Source organism: Xyrauchen texanus, chromosome 7 (genome assembly GCF_025860055.1).
Source record: "Xyrauchen texanus isolate HMW12.3.18 chromosome 7, RBS_HiC_50CHRs, whole genome shotgun sequence".
Classification (NCBI taxonomy): domain Eukaryota; kingdom Metazoa; phylum Chordata; class Actinopteri; order Cypriniformes; family Catostomidae; genus Xyrauchen; species Xyrauchen texanus.
In genome coordinates this window covers 50,808,177-50,828,176 of record NC_068282.1, presented here as the reverse complement: position 1 = coordinate 50,828,176, position 20,000 = coordinate 50,808,177, and the positions used below count along the sequence as shown (strand labels likewise).

Here is a 20,000-nt window from a genome sequence, read left to right as displayed (position 1 = left end):
TCATATGAACGGGCTGAAGGTCAAACACGCATGCGCGCAGATGAGCTGTAGATCTGACTTCACGTACTTCCGCACAACATGGCTGCGCAGCGTAGGACTCTGATGCAGAGCGTAAGAAAGTCTTTTTCTCTTATAATTAACATTAACAAGGACACATTTTCACAGCGTTATCTGTAGACGCGTCACACAGATCTGCTTCAGGTGTTGTTTCTGCGTGAATCTTCTTACAGTTCATCATTGAACATCTGTTTATAATCTGTTCTGTTCATGTACTGACAGTTCTTAGGAACACACGGTCATTATAACACCAGATAAATATACTAATGACAAGTGTGTGCTGTGATTTCAGCACCAGAGCTGGACTGATGATCTGCCTCTGTGTCAGCTGTGTGGGGTCGGTTCGGCCCCAAACTGTGTGTACGGCCCGGATGGGAAAGGGTCTCAGAGTCACCCGAACGAGGATGGACACTTCCGCTTCAGGTAGAGATCTGCTCACAGGGTGCTAAATTATCCTTTAACCAACACCTGCCAACTGATAGCTGAAGTATGTCACTTTTTCTGTGTTAAAATGTTTTCTTCTATCCCAGCTTAATATACAGAGACAATTATAAGCCGTTCATAAGTTAGTTTTCTGGAAAACTGTAAACACTGTCAATGAAAATTCCTGTTTGTTTTGAGCGACCCGTTTAGACCCGCCCCGATAATGTTACTCAACCAATGGCGTGGGTGGGGGCGGGGCTATCTCTTTGTTTGACCAACGGATTCAAAAAGCAACGTAGTTCCATTTGGTGGCGCTCGTGTCCTTCATCCATCACATTTAAATAGTTTACATCAGGGGTGCCCAATACGTCGATCGCAAAGGCAATGCTGGTAGATCGCACAAAATTAAAATGTACTTTCGTTAAATTTTAATACAAATAAATATAATGTCTTTCCTTCTTTTAGTTTCTGTCTGACTTGCACTTGACCAGTAAATATTGAGCAGGCGATGTTTTGTTTATTCAGTTGCCATGACAACAGTTGTCGTGGCAACTGAATAAACAAAACATCGCCTGCAGTAGTCCCAACAAGCATTTTCTTATTTTTCATAATTATATCTTATTATAATTTGTTTATAAACTTCGGTCGTGACCAGTGTTTGGTGTCATCTAATTACTTTTTTTAGTACAAAAAGGAATGTACCATTCAATTTAAAATGTCTGTAATCAGAAAACATTACTTTTAAGTGCATTACTTGGGTTACACATATTTTTAAAATATGAATTATGTTCATATAAAAGTGTTTTTAGAATGCAGCTTAAAAAGTAATCAGTAACTTGATTATTTTACAGTAAAGTCAGTTATATGATTACAATTTTAGAGAAGTAATTAATCATTTGTAGTGGGTTACTCTTTTAGTTACATACCCAACATTAGTCACGACAGATATTTTCTTTAGGAGACCATTTGTATGTCTTTGATTTGATACACTTGTGTTATTTAGACCAGTAAAGGTCAGATTTTTATTCTTATGGTTTAATTTATACATGTATTATTTTGCAGTTCCTAATAAATTTAACGGCCAGCTGGCGCAAGCGTACAGTAAATGTCTCAGTTGTATGAGTGTGTTGTGATTGGCTCGTGCGGTTTCCTCCTCAGTACGGAGTGCTGTTTCCTGTACGGGGTGTTTAACGGGTATGATGGCAGTCGGGTGGCGAATTTCGTGTCTCAGTGTCTGACAGCAGAACTGTTATTGGGTCAGCTGAGCTCCAGTCACACGGACGCTGACGTGCGCAGAATTCTCTCGCAGGTATCACCCCGTGTAACGTATAAATAATCAATGATGTTTTTATAATAATCATTTGGCATTGGATAATAGGACAGGACAAGAGTTTTCTTTAAGATGAAGTTGTTTCGTGTCCCTTCAAGGCTTTTGATGTTGTAGAGAAAAGTTACTTTGAGACCATCGATGATGCTCTTGCAGAGAAAGCAAACCTTCAAACACAACTTCCTGAGGTAAACACACACACACACACACACACACACACACACATATAAAAAACTAGGGCTGTCAATCAATTCCCAATACTCGTGTAGCTGGTGCAGATGGAGTACTCGATTAGTCATGCACATCCCAGATAAATCAACAGCCCTACTAAAAATACTTCTCTAGCTGCTATTTAACAGAAACTACATAGAAAACGAAAACACTTTTGTATGTTATTCTGGCTAATACTGTCTCTCTCTCTCCTGTCTGTCTGTCTGTCTGTCTGTCTGTCTGTCAGGGTGTGTTTCTCACAGCTCAGACTCAGAAGATCTCAGAGCGATTGAAGACTTTAGAACAGGAAGTTTCAGGTGGAGCCACAGCAATAGTTGCCCTGATACTCAATAATAAACTCTACATCGCTAATGTAGGTATGTACACACACACACACACACACACACACACACACACACACACACACACACACACACACACACACACACACACGTAGTGTTTCCATGTTTTATGGGGACTTTCCATAGACATAATGGTTTTTATACTGTACAAACTTTATATTCTATCCCCTAAACCTAACCCTACCCCTAAACCTAACCCTCACAGAAAACATTCTGCATTTTTACATTTTCAAAAAACATAATTTAGTATGATTTATAAGCTGTTTTCCTCATGGGGACCGACAAAATGTCCCCACAAGGTCAAAAATTTCGGGTTTTACTATCCTTATGGGGACATTTGATCCCCACAAAGTGATAAATACACGCTCACACTCACTACCACATACACACACACACACACACACACACCTACATAAACACACACACACACACACACTCACACACACACACACACACACACACACACACACACACACACTCACACACACACTCACACACACACTCACACACTCACACACACACACACACACACACACACACACACACACTCACACACACTCACACACACTCACACACACTCACACACACACACACACACACACACTCACACACACACACATGTTGTGTTTCCATGTTTTATGGGGACTTTCCATAGACATAATGGTTTTTATACTGTACAAACTTTATATTCTATCCCCTAAACCTAACCCTACCCCTAAACCTAACCCTCACAGAAAACTTTCTGCATTTTTACATTTTCAAAAACATAATTTAGTATGATTTATAAGCTGTTTTCCTCATGGGGACCGACAAAATGTCCCCACAAGGTCAAACATTTCGGGTTTTACTATCCTTATGGGGACAATTGGTCCCCACAAAGTGATAAATACACACACACACACACACACACACACACACACACACACACACACACACACACACACACACACACACACACACACTCACACACACACACACACACACACACTCACACACACACACACACACTCACACACACTCACACACACACACACACACACACACTCACACACATACGCTCACACACACACACGCACACACATACACACACACTCAAAAAAACGACCTCACACACACTCTCACACACTCACAATCACATTTTGTGACCCCAGCACTTTATTTCTGTGATGATCAGTGTGTGTGTGTGTGTGTGTGTGTGTGTGTGTGTGTGTGTGTGTGTGTGTGTTTAGGTACCAATCGAGCTCTTCTCTGTAAAACCAGCACTGATGGTCAGAATCAGGTGATCCAGATCGGTCAAACGCACACAACCGACAACGATGATGAGCTGTCCAGACTTGCCCAGCTGGGTCAGAACACACACACATACACAAACAAATCTATTATAGTGTGTGTGTGAACAAATCAAATAAAAATACATGACAGAGGAATTTAATTTTTTCTGTCTCTCAGGTCTAGATCCGGTGCGTCTGCGGCAGGTCGGTCTGATTTCGGGTCAGAGCAGCACTCGACGGATTGGAGATTATAAAGTCAAATTCAACTACACCGACATCGACGTGCTCAGGTTTGTTCATTAGTGACCGATCATAATAATTAACTACAAGTTTAAGTATGAACAAAACTGAACAAGAGATTTGAAATTTGCAGATAAATCAGAAGTGTTCCGATTTGAACATTTATTAATAATTTTGCAATGTACATATTATTGCAATCAGTAAAAACATCACACTGATCAAATATTCATGTGTCACATGATGTTTTAAAGCTCTCAAAGAGTAAAATACAACCAGACTATTTGTTTTAATCACAGACAGAAATATAGCAAGTAACAGCTAAATATGTGTCTTTGACAATTATGTTAGTGTTGCTTATATGCTTGTTTTAGCTTATAACTTCACAAATAAAATGTATGGAACATGAAACATCACATATCATTATTTAGAGTCTGTGATTATCTTTCAATGGAGTCCACACACAAGATAATCAGATGTATAGATCATTAGATAATCCACATGAAGCACAATGTTACATATGACCACCAGGAGATGGCGCCAAATACACGACACAGACTCAATGATGACTCAAATGACACAGAATGAAACTCATTCTGTGAAATCTCATGACTAAAATCATGTCTGCATGCTATGCAAACCTTTAGTCATTGTTCTGTTTGCATGTGTAATTAGTTCTTATGTACAATTATTATCTTTTATTTGTTTGGAGATGTTTTTCGACACTATGATCAATTATATTTGTAATGTTGGAACTTTTGATCGATTTGTCGAATCGACACAACATTATTCTCAGATACAGTTGACATGATGGGGAACAAAACAAAAGCAGTTTTTCTGAGCCGCCTTATTTATACTCAGAGATATATAATGTTAAATCAGAAAAAAAGGTACATATTGGCCTAATTGTTTTGAGATTTTTCAGCAGTTTCTTAGGCTGAGAGTCTCAGAATGTGTCATAATCTATATCATAAAATGTGAAAAGTTTTCTTTACAATGATACCAAACACTTCACCCTCCTTGTTTTTTTGTGGAGTTATAATCCTTTAATTTATCATATTCCACTGAAACAGGAAATCTTTTTAACATGCTCTGAGCTGAAAGGGTTAAAGGTGAATCTAAGTGTTTTAGTGCAATGATAAATCGCAGCACATTATCAGCTCTTAAGAAGTTGTGTCTGTGTCGTCATATTCAGCGCAGCGAAGAATAAGCCAATCATTGCTGAGCCTGAGATCCACGGTGGCCAATCACTGGAGGGCGTTGGCGGTTTCCTGCTGCTGATGTCAGAGGGGCTCATCAAAGCGCTTGAGTCTGCGCATGGACCTGAACAAGTCAACCAGGTGTGAGAAGACTTTACACTTACATTGAAGGAGGGACTCCATTGAGACTTTAAACCAATACACGAGCAGCAAGGCTGTACATTTATACTTTTATCTAGTTTGAATGTAAAATCTCTGAATATTTCAATAGGTTTTTGCTTACTAACAGATTCACATGAATCTGCTGGAGATTGTTCATATTCTAGACTACATTTCCCATGTTCCCCTGCCAGGAGATCGTTGCCATGGTAGCAGCAGAGCTGGTGCTGCAGAGCAGTCTGGAGGCTGCGGCGCAGTCTGTGGTGGAGCGTGTCAAACGTCTGCATCATGATGCGTATGTGAGCGGCAGACAGCGGGTGCCACACTGCGCTCGACATGAAGACATGACACTGCTCGTTAGAGTCATTAACTACACGCTCGCTGACAGCTTGCTCACACCTACACAAGGTCAGATCACAGCAGCGCTTTACAGTGACAGCTGACACCAGAACATATTAACTATATAATACTGGCAAAATAAGATCTATAGCTGTCAACAGTGCTGAGAAACTCATCATTACAAACATTTGAATTATATTCACATTTTAAAGACAGGTTGGGTGAGAAATCTATGTCTGCTCCATCTACAAGAGGGCGCGACAAATCAATATAAACCAATCCGCACATATCTGAAGTCAAAAGATTTAGTCAGTTCATATTCTCAAATATTTAGTAAAAAGATAAAACAATAAAAGAAACTCTTCATTTGACAGTTTTTTTTTTTAAGATTTTAAAAATGTCCTGTGTCAGTGGCACACCCAACATTAAAGGCTGATAACTCGACAAAAAAAAGTGTTTGGTGTCATTGCAAAGAAAACTTTAAAAATAAATTAATAACAAAATTTATGATCAGTTTTGTGACTTTTAGCTTGAGAAAATGCGGAGCAAGCACAAAAAATAAATTAAAGTACTTTTTATATCTCCGAGTGTAAATAAGGCGGCTCAGAAAAACTGCTTTTGTTTTGTTCCCAATCATGTCGACATTATCTGAGAATGTTTGTGTTGATACGACAAATCAATCAAAAGTTACAACATTACAAATATAATTGATCATAGTGTCGAAAAACATCTCCAAACAAATAAAAGATAATAATTGTACATAAGAACTAATTACACATGCAAACACAACAATGACTAAAGGTTTGCATAGCATGCACTCATGATTTTAGTCATGAGATTTCACAGAATGAGTTTCATTCTGTGTCATTTGAGTCATCATTGAGTCTGTGTCGTGTATTTGGCGCCATCTCCTGGTGGTCATATGTAACATTGTGCTTCATGTGGATTATCTAATGATCTATACATCTGATTATCTTGTGTGTGGACTCGATTGAAAGATAATCACAGACTCTAAATAATCATATGTGATGTTTCATGTTCCATAAATTTTATTTGTGAAGTTATAAGCTAAAACGAGCATATAAGCAACACCAACATAATTGTCAAAGACGTATAGAAGGAAATTATCTGGTTTTGTGTGGTATTATAAAGTGTTTTTTTCTCTCCTTTTCTTCACTTGTCTTTCATCCTTTAATTTAGGGATATTTTGTAAAGCAGAGAAATGCGTTTGACTGGATATTTTTATCTGTAATGACAAATCAGTCGTGTGTGTTTGCAGGTGGGCGCATCTACCCCGTGTCTGTGCCGTACTCCAATCATCAGAGCACCAGTAAAACCAGTGTGACTCTGTCTCTGGTCATGCCATCCACGGGAACGCTCACTAACGGCTCCAACACAGCGTCCACTCTGGAGGGAGACACGCCTACTGCTGGGTAACGCCCTAAAACACACAGCGAGAGATCTGCACAAATCATCAATAAAACTGATCATGAAAATAGTTTATATTCATTTCATTATCGATTAGTTGGATTTTTGCGCTGCGGCATGTGAAATAAACCATCACATCACACAGGTAATAAAATCTGTTTTAAAAAGGACATGTGCGTCCTTAAAAACTGCGAGCACAATATGGATTAAAGTGTTCGTTTTATTTTACCTCCTGAGACCAGAATTAGGAGCCCCTAATAAACAAAAAAGACAGTGTAGACCGCTGACTTGAATGAATTGGACTCTTAAGGGAACTGATCTCCGTATACAGCCTCCGGTGGCAGCATTTTCCAAGTTTCGGACGCAGACTTGAAGTTGCGCTCGTGCGGATCCAGCGTGAGCAGCAATCTCCCGACACTTTAAACGGCCTTTTGATCCTGAAGTTTTGATTCTGGCTGATGGAATCTGCACTTCAGAGGAAGATATTAGATGAGCACCCGACGGGAAGATAACTCTGGAGAGACTGATAGAATACGTGCTGTAGGGGTTAATGAACGAGCGCTGCATAGGACGCTGCATCTGCTCAAGTTTTGTGAGGTTGGTTAATTACATCTGTTTAAACGAGATATGTGCATATATGATAGTAGTTTTAGTGATATTTGCCCTTTTACCATTGGTTGAGAACTGTTGAGGAGAGAGAGGGAGGATAAACAGGCGAGCACTTTATCATTATGAGCTCAAACGCGTCTGCCGCGGCTCTGATATGCGGACCGTATAAATGACACCGTGTCGCACTCCGGTCTATAATTGTAGTTACATGATGGAATGTAACAACAAAATGAACCATGACTGGTCATTTACATGTCTCAGTTGCTTCACATGCAAGCAGCCGATTGCCGGCGCCTCAACAAAAAAATTGGCCAAACACGAAAATGTATCAGCCGATGCGGTAATTAAAAAAAATTCATAATATTTACCGATTTATCGGCCTTGGCAATATATCGGTCGAACAGTCACTAGACCAGTCACTAGAACAGTCATTAGAACAGTCATTAGACCAGTCACTAGAACAGTCATTAGAACAGTCATTAGACCAGTCACTAGAACAGTCACTAGACCAGTCACTAGACCAGTCACTAGAACAGTCATTAGAACAGTCATTAGACCAGTCACTAGACCAGTCACTAGACCAGTCACTAGACCAGTCACTAGAACAGTCATTAGAACAGTCATTAGACCAGTCACTAGAACAGTCACTAGACCAGTCACTAGACCAGTCGCTAGACCAGTCACTAGACCAGTCACTAGAACAGTCACTAGAACAGTCATTAGACCAGTCACTAGACCAGTCATTAGAACAGTCATTAGACCAGTCACTAGAACAGTCACTAGACCAGTCACTAGACCAGTCACTAGACCAGTCGCTAGACCAGTCACTAGACCAGTCACTAGACCAGTCACTTGACCAGTCCCAAGACCAGTCCCAAGACCAGTCATTAGACCAGTCACTAGACGATTCACTAGACGAGTCACTAGACGAGTCACTAGACCAGTCACTAGACCAGTCTTTAGAACAGTCCCAAGACCAGTCTCTAGACCAGTCACTAGACCAGTCACAAAACCAGTCACTAGACCAGTCTCTAGACCGGTCTCTAGAACGGTCACTAGACCAGTCACTAGACCAGTCACTAGACCAGTCACTTGACCAGTCACTTGACCAGTCACTAGACCAGTCACTAGACCAGTCTCTAGAACAGTCACAAGAACAGTCACAAGAACAGTCACTAGACCAGTCACTAGACCAGTCACTAGACCAGTCACAAGAACAGTCACAAGAACAGTCACTAGCCCAGTCACAAGAACAGCCACTAGCCCAGTCACTAGCCCAGTCACTAGCCCAGTCACTAGCCCAGTCACAAGAACAGTCACTAGACCAGTCACTAGACCAGTCACTAGACCAGTCACTTGACCAGTCACTTGACCAGTCACTAGACCAGTCACTAGAACAGTCACTAGAACAGTCACTAGACCAGTCACTAGACCAGTCACAAGAACAGTCACTAGACCAGTCTGTAGACCAGTCTGTAGACCAGTCTGTAGACCAGTCACTAGAACAGTCACTAGACCAATCACAAGACCAGTCACTAGACCAGTCACTAGACCAGTCACTAGACCAGTCTCTAGACCAGTCACTAGACCAGTCACTAGACCAGTCACAAGAACAGTCACTAGCCCAGTCACAAGAACAGTCACTAGCCCAGTCACAACAGAACAGTCACAACAGAACAGTCACAAGAACAGTCACAAGAACAGTCACTAGACCAGTCACTAGACCAGTCACTAGCCCAGTCACAACAGAACAGTCACAACAGAACAGTCACAACAGAACAGTCACAAGAACAGTCACTAGCCCAGTCACAACAGAACAGTCACAACAGAACAGTCACAACAGAACAGTCACAAGAACAGTCACTAGCCCAGTCACAACAGAACAGTCACTAGACCAGTCACAAGAACAGTCACAAGAACAGTCACAAGAACAGTCACAAGAACAGTCACTAGCCCAGTCACTAGCCCAGTCACAAGAACAGTCACTAGCCCAGTCACAACAGAACAGTCACAACAGAACAGTCACAACAGCACTTGACCAGTCCCAAGACCAGTCCCAAGACCAGTCATTAGACCAGTCACTTGACCAGTCACTAGACGAGTCACAAGACCAGTCACAAGAACAGTCACAAGAACAGTCACAAGAACAGTCACTAGCCCAGTCACAACAGAACAGTCACAACAGAACAGTCACAACAGAACAGTCACAAGAACAGTCACTAGCCCAGTCACAAGAACAGTCACAAGAACAGTCACAACAGAACAGTCACAACAGAACAGTCACAACAGAACAGTCACTAGCCCAGTCACAACAGAACAGTCACAACAGAACAGTCACAACAGAACAGTCACAAGACCAGTCACTAGCCCAGTCACAACAGAACAGTCACAACAGAACAGTCACAACAGAACAGTCACAAGAACAGTCACAAGAACAGTCACTAGCCCAGTCACAACAGAACAGTCACAACAGAACAGTCACAAGAACAGTCACTAGCCCAGTCACAACAGAACAGTCACAAGAACAGTCACAAGAACAGTCACAACAGAACAGTCACAACAGAACAGTCACAACAGAACAGTCACTAGCCCAGTCACAACAGAACAGTCACAACAGAACAGTCACAACAGAACAGTCACAAGACCAGTCACTAGCCCAGTCACAACAGAACAGTCACAACAGAACAGTCACAACAGAACAGTCACAAGAACAGTCACAAGAACAGTCACTAGCCCAGTCACAACAGAACAGTCACAACAGAACAGTCACAAGAACAGTCACTAGCCCAGTCACAACAGAACAGTCACAAGAACAGTGTCCTGAACAGTTTTCAAACAGTTCTTTCATACTTTCATAAATTAGTATTTATTAATTATTTAAACTATTTTATACATATATATTTGAAGTCAACGAATAATCTCTATAACCTCAATCCTCATATCCGTTCTGTTCACATTACAGTCGCTTTTGCTATCACATCCAGATTAGTTGTCATGGTAACGCTGCAAACTTGCGTATGTTCACCATGCATGAGATTTTAGCGATGGATGTTTTAGCATTGATTATGCTTTTCATGAGGGCTGGATCCAAATATGAACATTCCTCACTGACAATGGCTTAAAAATGGGAGAGGTGGCACATGCAATGTTTGTTGCGGCCCGTTTTAGCAGGGACATCCTGGATTTTGGGCGAAATTACGACATCCCATATGGGACGCCTTTTATCTTGGGGGTGCTGTATTTTAGCAGAGAGCGAAACATCTCGTATTGAAAGCTTTGTGTCCCTAATTAAAGCATAAGACGAGGACCTATGCTCAAGTGTCCCGTATTCGAGTGACATGCGATACTTTATCGTGTTGTGGTTTCTCACAACGGTATATAAATGACATGTGCGTGTTTCAATCAGAAGTGAGGATCTCTATCGCCCTGTATACCTTCCACTGTGAGAGTTTTGTAGGGCTGATATGTTGTAATGCAGGGGTGCCCAATACGTCGATCGCGATCTACCAGTCGATCACAAAGGCAATGCTGGTAGATCGCCCAAAATGTAAATGTACTTTCGTTAAATTTTAATACAAATAAATATAATGTCTTTCCTTCTTTTAGTTTCTGTCTGACTTGCACTTGACCAGTAAATATTGACCAGGCGATGTTTTGTTTATTCAGTTGCCATGACAACTAGGTTTGTGCATACACGCCTAAAGGCTGGTAAATGCCCTGACTATTGTAATCTATTGTTTGTAATATTTCATGTGTTTTTGTCCTGTTCAGGCTACACAAATATATATGTATTTGAGTGAAGGTGTCCAAAAAAATCAGATTTATTTTTTACCTGTGTGAATGCAGCTTAATATTCTGGGTGGGCCTGGGGCTAATTTGGGTGTAGACAAGTGTGTGCCAGGGGTATACCCAAATTAGATCCAGTCCCACCCTTGTCTTCGCACACTGTACGAACAAACAATTAATCCATTATTAAAAATAGTTTCATTTACACCTACTGTACCTGATGATGTATCTTGATTTAAGGAATATTTCGGATTAAGCTGAATCGACAACATTAGATTGAGTCCAAATAATTTTTTGTTGTTATCAACATTATGCCACAAATGCTAAATTTTGCTTAACATTTACTGAACCCGGAACATTCCTTACATTGTTTCTTCTTGAATCTGTTTATAGACATGCAAATAACATATACATGTCTCTCCACGGCCCCCCCAATTAACTTTAGTCTAATGACACCTCTGATTCCCATCACTGTAGACGCCTTAATGCCCATAAATGAGCTCCCTGACCCCGCCCCTCTTCCTGACCCCACCTCTCCTGCTGTCCCTGACCCCGCCCTCCTATCTGTGTGTGCTCCTCCCCTCAGTCAGAGCCCGACGGCGACGCTGCAGTCGACCAACACACACACTCAGAGCTCGAGTTCCAGCTCCGGTGACGGCAGTCTGTTTCGACAGAGAGGAAGTCAGGCCGCTCAGCCCGACGAAACCGGACGCGTGCCGCCGTACGTGGACTTCACACAGTTCTACCGGCTCTGGGGGACGGACTACGGTGACGGCCAGGGCCTGCCTGCAGAACTCGGACCTCAGTGAAGAGACCAATCAAAACGCAGAGAAGTGGGAGGGTCATGCAGTGTGTCCAATAGGAACACTGCTTTCTGAACGTTCTGGTGTCAGCATGAATTATCAACTCAGATTAATGATGTGGATCACAGAAACAAAACACACAAACCATGTATAGAATATTTTTTTACAGTTGTGAACAGGTAACCGTCTAGTCAGTGAGATTATCTATTTTTTTTTTTGGGGGGGGGTTCATCTAAAAATAAATATTCTGACATCCTTTACTCACACTCACGTCGTTCCAAACCTGAATGCTGTGGGACACAAAAGAGTGTTTTGTAGAACCTCTTTTCCATATAATGACAGTTCAATGTGAGGTCAATGTGAGGTCAAAAGAAGGACATTTCCTCACACAGAGTTGTCATGTGACTAAAAGACTCTCTTGGAGTGATATAAAACTCTTTTATGGCACTTTTTTGTCATTTTTGGAGCTCGACAGGCGTCATGAACTGTTGTTGTAATTCTTCCATATTTCTCCTGTTGCATTCCACAGATAATATAACCACACACAGGTTTGGAATGACATGAGATTGGGTAAATAATGACAGAATTTGACCGCGGACGATCCCTTTAATAGAACCATTAATGAAGTGGTTTGTCTGACTGTTTGGATGGGAAAGTGCAAATGTTTGTGATTCACTTGTTCACAATGATTTTTATTGACCAGGATCAGGCATAAAACTTTACGGCATTTATTTTCTGTGTGTACAATTGCTGGATGGACATCGTTGACTTTTTATAACCGTATAATATTAATTTCTCAGCATTTTAAAGTCATTGTATTTGCTATGGAGTTTGACTACGGGGGTCAGTGAATGAATCCTGCACAGGTTACAGTTTATTGCAGTAAATGTTGTCAGAGTTCTTTTGTTTCTGGTGCCTTTCTGTAATAAACAATAGAGGCTTTGATTTCACAATGTGTCCGATTTTATTATTGTTCTGCCATAAAAGTGCACCAGCAAACCAAAGCAGGTAAATGACTCCGAATCTCACGTCCTATTCAGACATCTGGGGCCGGTTGCATAAACATAACCATTAACTTAAGACCGCATCTAACAATTAGTTTGACTAGCTAAAGACGCCATAGAAAGCCTGTTGCACAAAACAAGCTCACAGTTGTCTTTAGTAAGACAGTCTAATTTGCATTGCATTGTGGGAAAAATAAGAGACTGAACAGCTTAAAAAAAAAATGGCCGACAGTGGACGCTCAATACATTTTTTATTCGCTGAGATTATTTGCTTATTAGAGGACTACAACGCTTCAAAATGTATTTTAATGAACACATTTAGTGATTTAACCCAAATAATTCAAAACACAACATTTCTGAAGTCAAAGTCTTCAACCAAGTCTGAACTCGCGCCCCTTTCAGCCCCCACTGGCTCAGCTGACAGTTATTTTCAATGGCATTAACATTTACATTTATGCATTTGGCAGATGCTTTTATCCAAAGTGACTTACAGAGCACTTATTACAGGGACAATCCCCCCCGGAGCAACCTGGAGTTAAGTGTCTTACTCAAGGACACAATGGTGGTGACTGTGGGGATCGAACCAGCAACCTTCTGAGTACCAATGTATTATACAGAGCACTTATTACAGGGACAATCCCCCCGGAGCAACCTGGAGTTAAGTGTCTTACTCAAGGACACAATGGTGGTGACTGTGGGGATCAGAACCAGCAACCTTCTGAGTACCAATGTATTATACAGAGCACTTATTACAGGGACAATCCCCCCGGAGCAACCTGGAGTTAAGTGTCTTACTCAAGGACACAATGGTGGTGACTGTGGGGATCGAACCAGCAACCTTCCGAGTACCAATGTATTATACAGTGCACTTATTACAGGGACAATCCCCCCCGGAGCAACCTGGAGTTAAGTGTCTTACTCAAGGACACAATGGTGGTGACTGTGGGGATCGAACCAGCAACCTTCCGAGTACCAATGTATTATACAGTGCACTTATTACAGGGACAATCCCCCCGGAGCAACCTGGAGTTAAGTGTCTTACTCAAGGACACAATGGTGGTGACTGTGGGGATCGAACCAGCAACCTCCTGATTACCAGTGTATTATACAGAGCACTTATTACAGGGACAATCCCCCCGGAGCAACCTGGAGTTAAGTGTCTTACTCAAGGACACAATGGTGGTGACTGTGGGGATCGAACCAGCAACCTCCTGATTACCAGTGTATTATACAGAGCACTTATTACAGGGACAATCCCCCCGGAGCAACCTGGAGTTAAGTGCCTTACTCAAGGACACAATGGTGGTGACTGTGGGGATCAAACCAGCAACCTTCTGATTACCAATGTATTATACAGAGCACTTATTACAGGGACAATCCCCCCGGAACAACCTGGAGTTAAGTGTCTTACTCAAGGACACAATGGTGGTGACTGTGGGGATCAAACCAGTGACCTTCTGATTACCAGTTATGTGGTTTGGACCACTACACCACCACCACTCCACAATGGCAAAATGGAATGTAAACAAAGGTTATCCTGAGGTGTGCTGTCTTACATTTTGGTCTTTAATTCAGACTGATCGAAGTTTTTATGCAACTGACTGAGAAAATGAAGACCAACATTTTAGACGACTAACTAGTAAGACTAGTCTAAAACAGTTTTATGCAACCGGCCCCTGATGCTAAAATAACCACAGTTCTGCTGCAAAAGCATCTTTCTCCTTTGATGGGCTTTCAAAAGTGTATTCTGATTAAATAATTGTTTGGTGATAAAATCACAAAAGTGTTTTATTTAATATTTGTTTCACCTTGTCACAGTTCACAAGCAGGAATGTTGAAGGAAGATAAATTGAGCATTTGCTTTTTCTTAATGGCAAATGCTACAATATTCGTAAATATGAAAGAGATATATTTATACAACATCAGCCAATCAGATCTGTGCATCCAGTCATTTCAAATGTCAACGGCTGATTATTCATTTTAACCCTTGAAAGGAGAACAATCCTGATAGACACACTGTAAATAAGAGACTCTTCCAATTAAAATGCCTAAACTAGTGAGTTCCGACGGTTATTAAGCATCTGAAAGGATTGAATCCGGATCACATGAGGATGCACTGGTACTGTAGGAGGGGTTCAAGGAGACTTGTACAGTTTTTGAGGAACGACCACAAGCAGTGCTATAATAAATGGAAGCGCAGCGTAGTTCTAGTGCAGGGGTGCCCAATACGTCGATCGCGATCTACCAGTCGATCACAAAGGCAATGCTGGTAGATCGCACAAAATTTAAATGTACTTTCGTTAAATTTGAATACAAATAAATATAATGTCTTTCCTTCTTTTAGTTTCTGTCTGACTTGCACTTGACCAGTAAATATTGACCAGGCCATGTTTTGTTTATTCAGTTGCCATGACAACTAGGTTTGTGCCAGGGGCGTCGGACTGGGGGGGGGTAAAGGGTACCGAGTACCCAGGGCCCGAGGCAAGGGGGGCCCCTTAGAAGTCAGTTTTCTATACATACATATTTGGTACGGGGGCCCAGCAAGATGGTTTGTACCCAGGGCCCAAAATTTGGTGCTACGCCCCTGGTTTGCGCATACGCGCCTGAGGCGAAGTCAGTGAAAAGGGTATGTTAACAGACAACATAAAATCAACACACACAAAACAACTAGATATATATGAAAACTTGCCCCGCCCCTGAAACAGTTTTCATTTTCCTCTGACGTCATCAAGCCCTCTTTTCACAATCCAATCAACACTCATTAATAAAATGAAGCCACGCCCTATATTTAAATATATATTTGTATATATTTGATTTTAAGGACTTTTTTTTGTTTTGTATTGTTCGATAATCAGATTTAATGATCGTGCTCACCTATTTATACTAATAATAAACTAGTTTAAATAATATTGATATGTGAGATGAGAGCGCTTGTGATGAAGTGTCGTCGCACTCGGTGTGTGTTTACGACTGTTGATGTCGGTGGTCCGGGAGGGCGGAGCTGCGGGTTTCTGCGCCCCCGGTACAGTCAGACACCGAGCACTGCGGGAGCGGAAAGCGTCATTTGGGCGCAGAAAAACGAGACTTCTGGTTAACGGAGAAATACGGACAGAGGAGGAGGAGCTCGAGGAGTAACGCGTAAAAACAAACCGAGAGTGATTCTCCTCCGCATCAGGATGGATTCAAAAACAGGCAACACCCGACAGCAGCGCGGTTCACCCCCATCACCGGCCGACCGACGCTGACGGCCCATCCGCCCCTCACCGAGCCAACGGAGCTCCGGCCGTTTACTTTCACCTCCAGCGGGACCGAAGTGCCTCCTTCATCCGCAATGAACATCTAGAACATCATCAGGCGATGGGTGAGACGGCCTCACATGCACAGAGAGACAGACAGGCAGACAGACAGACAGAGAGACAGACAGGATGGGTGGATGGGGAATGGATTTCACACAAATGGTTAGAAATGACGGGGTCTTTGTGATTTTGTCATGTGCAGTTTGACATTGCAGATTATTTGTCGTGTCAAATACTAGATGCAGTGTGCCTTTGGATCGCTGGTGACGTCAGTCACGTAAATATATGATTTTAATATGTAAATGAAGCATTGTGTTGGAAAACAGCTGATGCGGTTTCTGATCAGATCCGTGTGCAAATATAATAATAGAAGGGGAACATTACCGTTCTGCATGCTGGATTGTCAGATTTAAAGGAGTAGAACATTCTGTCATCATTTACGCACCCTCACGTCGACCCAAACCGCACGCTGTTCTCTTTTCCAGTGGAACGCAATGGGTTAATTATTGGACGAATGTGTTGGGCTGCTCTGGTCTGTAGATTGAATGTTAAAGGAGGCGGATGCTGTTCAGCTATTAAGAGTTACAAAAAATGACTATTAAAGTGTCAAGTAGTTCATTGTCAGTATTCAAACCGTGTTTGTTTATGACATGTAAATTGGGTATGCAAATGAGATGTGTGTGCTGCAGCAGTGGGTTGGATCGTCAGTGAATAACTACTTCAGTTTGAGCTGTCGTATGACTTCAGGCCACAAGTCACGTGGACTACTTCTATGGTTCTTAAATGGTTGTTTTGATGGTTTGATGGATGAACTGCCGTTGTGTGGAAAAGAGCAAAATTCTCCTTTTGTCTCCTGCAGAATCAAAAGAAAGTCCTACGGGTTTGTAACAACATGATGTACAATATGAACAGGTGTGTCTTCCTTCTCCGTTCTGGTTCTGTTCGGTGTTCTAGACGAGGAGTTTCAGCTCACAGGTGACTGAACATCAAACATACAGATAACAGATGAAATCAGTGTTTGATTGTTTGCAGGATTTTTGTCTGTATTTGGCAAAGAGTTTAAACTGATGACGGTCTTCTGATGTCACATTGACTCGTCTCAGAACAACTGATGTGTCAATCAACCAGATTGTGACATTTTCTGAAGGTAACGTAAGTGCTGGTTCATGATGCTGGTGTTCTAGGTGGTTGCTAGGGTGTTGCTATGGCATTGCTATTGCCTTCGGAGCGGGTGTTCGTTTGTTGCTATGTAGTTGATTGTGTGTTCTTGGTGGTTGCTAGAGGGTTTTTTACCGGGTTACCGTGCGGCACTTACAACGGAAGTGAAAGACCAAACTCATGTATTGGTATTTTTCCACCTGTTGTCAGAGACTGATTTTAAGGTGGAAGGAAAGAATAAAATTTATAGATTTGATCTGATTTTGTGGACCACGTCGTTATTTTTATTATATTTTTGTTTTGTGACTAGTTTTTTTTAAATTAAGAAATATTTTTGGTTTAATTTTTTCAAGTTTCAATAAATGGATATAATGTTTCATTATAAAAATCATCCGGTAGAGCTGGAGCATGCCGATACAATCACTGTTAATACGAGACATGATCTGTGTGTCAGCAGATTAATAATACTTACAGTTGTTTACATACACCTGAGCCAAATACATTTAAACTCAGTAGTTCATAATTCCTGATATTTAATCGTGGAAATCATTCCCTGTGTTAGGTCAGTTTGGATCACGACTGTATTTTAAGAATGAGAAATGTCAGAATAATAGTTATTTCTTTCATCACATTCCCAGTGGAGCAGAAGTTTACACACACTTTGTTAATATTTGGCAGCATTGCCTTTAAATTGTGTAACTTGGGTCAAATATTTTGGGGATCCTTCCACAAGCGTCTCACAATAAGTTGCTGGAATTTTGTCCCGTTCCTCCAGACAGAACTGGTGTAACTGAGACAGGATTGTCGGCATCAGATTGAGGTCAGGACTTTGTGATGCCGCTCCAGTACCTTGCCTTTATTGTCTTTAAGCCCTTGTGCCACAACTCTGGAGGTGTGCTTGGGGTCATTGTCCATTTGGAAGACCCATTTGTGACCGAGCTTTAACTTCCTGTCTGATGTCTTGAGATGTTGCTTCAATATATCCACATAATGTTCCTTCCTCGTGATGTCATCATCTATTTAGTGAAGTGCACCCGTCCCTCCTGCAGCACCCCCACAACATGATGCTGCACCCCCATGCTTCACTGTTGGGATGCTGTTCTTCACCCTTTTCCCTCCAAACATAACGATGGTCATTATGGCCAAACAGTTCGATAGTGTGTCATCTGACCAGAGGACATTATTTCCCCAGAAGTCAGATCTTTGTCCCCATGTGCACTTGCAAACTGTATTCTGGCTTGTTTATGGTGGTTTTGGAGCAGCGGCTTCTTCCTTGCTGAGCCTTTCAGGTGATGTCCATATAGGACTGGTTTTGCTGTGGATCTAGATACTCGTCCACCTGTTTCCTCCAGCATCTTCACAAGGTCCTTTGCTGTTGTTCTGGGATTGATTTGCACTTTTCACACAAACTACGTTCATCTCTAGGAGACAGAATGCGTCTCCTTCCTGAGCGGTGTGATGACTGTGTGGTCACATGGTGTTTATACTTGTGTACTATTGTTTGTACAGATGAACGCGGCACCTTCAGGTGTTTGGGAATTGCTCCCAAGGAGGAACCAGACTTGTGGAGGTCCACAATGTTTTTCTGAGGTCTTGTCTGATTGAATGAAGTTGAACAGCTGAAGGAAGTTCGTGAGATCTCAGGTTGGGTCATGACCTCTTTAACGGAGTTAGTGATGCTTACATTACATCGCAATCTTCATTTGAATGCTCCCAAGATCGATGTGAGTAAATCACTCAATTATGTGACCAAATTTTGCACTATGTGACTAAAAATGTCTGTGATTGGCTAGTATAGTGGTGAAGAAGTTCAACAGCGAGATCCTTTCACTGCGCGTTGAGAGTAAAAGTTCGGTTTGACTCGTTCTGTTTGTCCAAAGACGAGATCCACACAATCCATTTGTCATTGAATAATATATTTTAATACCCTTTCTGTTCTTTACAGTCAGTTGTTCATCAAAAACAACAAAAATTGAAACATTTAATTATAATCGCACAATGCACTAATGCAACTGCACTCTCGTTAATATGTGCTCGCTGAACTGCCGCTGTTCTTAAAGAGACAGTACCGTTTTAGCACATCAGTAAAATTACTTGTAAATAGTACAAAAGATGCATGTTAACATATATAAACATAAATGCAGTATAATATATGCATTTTCAAGACATCATATTTATTGATAAAATACATGAATTTATAAATAAAAAAAAAACTCAGTATTTTTAAGTTAGAACAGGGGTGTCCACACTTTTGTGTGTGACGATGTACTTTTAAATGAGCAACTCAATAAGATCTACCAACTAAAAAAACACAGTTTCATTTAAAATAAGA

The 20,000-nt window shown here is 41.4% G+C and overlaps 2 protein-coding genes and 2 long non-coding RNA genes across 5 annotated transcripts in view; 3 read left to right on the top strand and 1 right to left on the bottom strand.

Annotated features, from left to right (window-relative positions):
• Positions 1–20,000, bottom strand: part of LOC127646353 (uncharacterized) — a 66,322-nt gene that overhangs the window by 41,199 nt on the left and 5,123 nt on the right. The window lies entirely within an intron of this gene.
• tab1 (TGF-beta activated kinase 1/MAP3K7 binding protein 1) lies at positions 69–12,431 on the top strand. Its single transcript, XM_052129864.1, has 11 exons — positions 69–111; positions 350–480; positions 1,639–1,789; positions 1,909–1,995; positions 2,265–2,394; positions 3,609–3,725; positions 3,829–3,940; positions 5,083–5,227; positions 5,440–5,653; positions 6,864–7,017; positions 11,994–12,431. The coding sequence occupies exons 1-11, from the start codon at positions 79–81 to the stop codon at positions 12,214–12,216; spliced, it is 1,497 nt and encodes a 498-aa protein (XP_051985824.1). The 5' UTR covers positions 69–78; the 3' UTR covers positions 12,217–12,431.
• Positions 16,236–20,000, top strand: part of mgat3b (beta-1,4-mannosyl-glycoprotein 4-beta-N-acetylglucosaminyltransferase b) — a 39,616-nt gene continuing 35,851 nt past the window's right edge. For both annotated transcript variants that reach the window (XM_052129848.1, XM_052129850.1), the window contains exon 1: positions 16,236–16,575. The gene's annotated coding sequence lies outside the window, so the exon portion shown is untranslated. The remainder of the gene's footprint in view (positions 16,576–20,000) is intronic.
• LOC127646350 (uncharacterized) overlaps positions 19,909–20,000 on the top strand; it is a 136,369-nt gene continuing 136,277 nt past the window's right edge. The window contains exon 1 of the long non-coding RNA XR_007970916.1: positions 19,909–20,000. This exon is cut by the window's right edge and continues 210 nt beyond it. This is a non-coding gene — a long non-coding RNA (uncharacterized LOC127646350).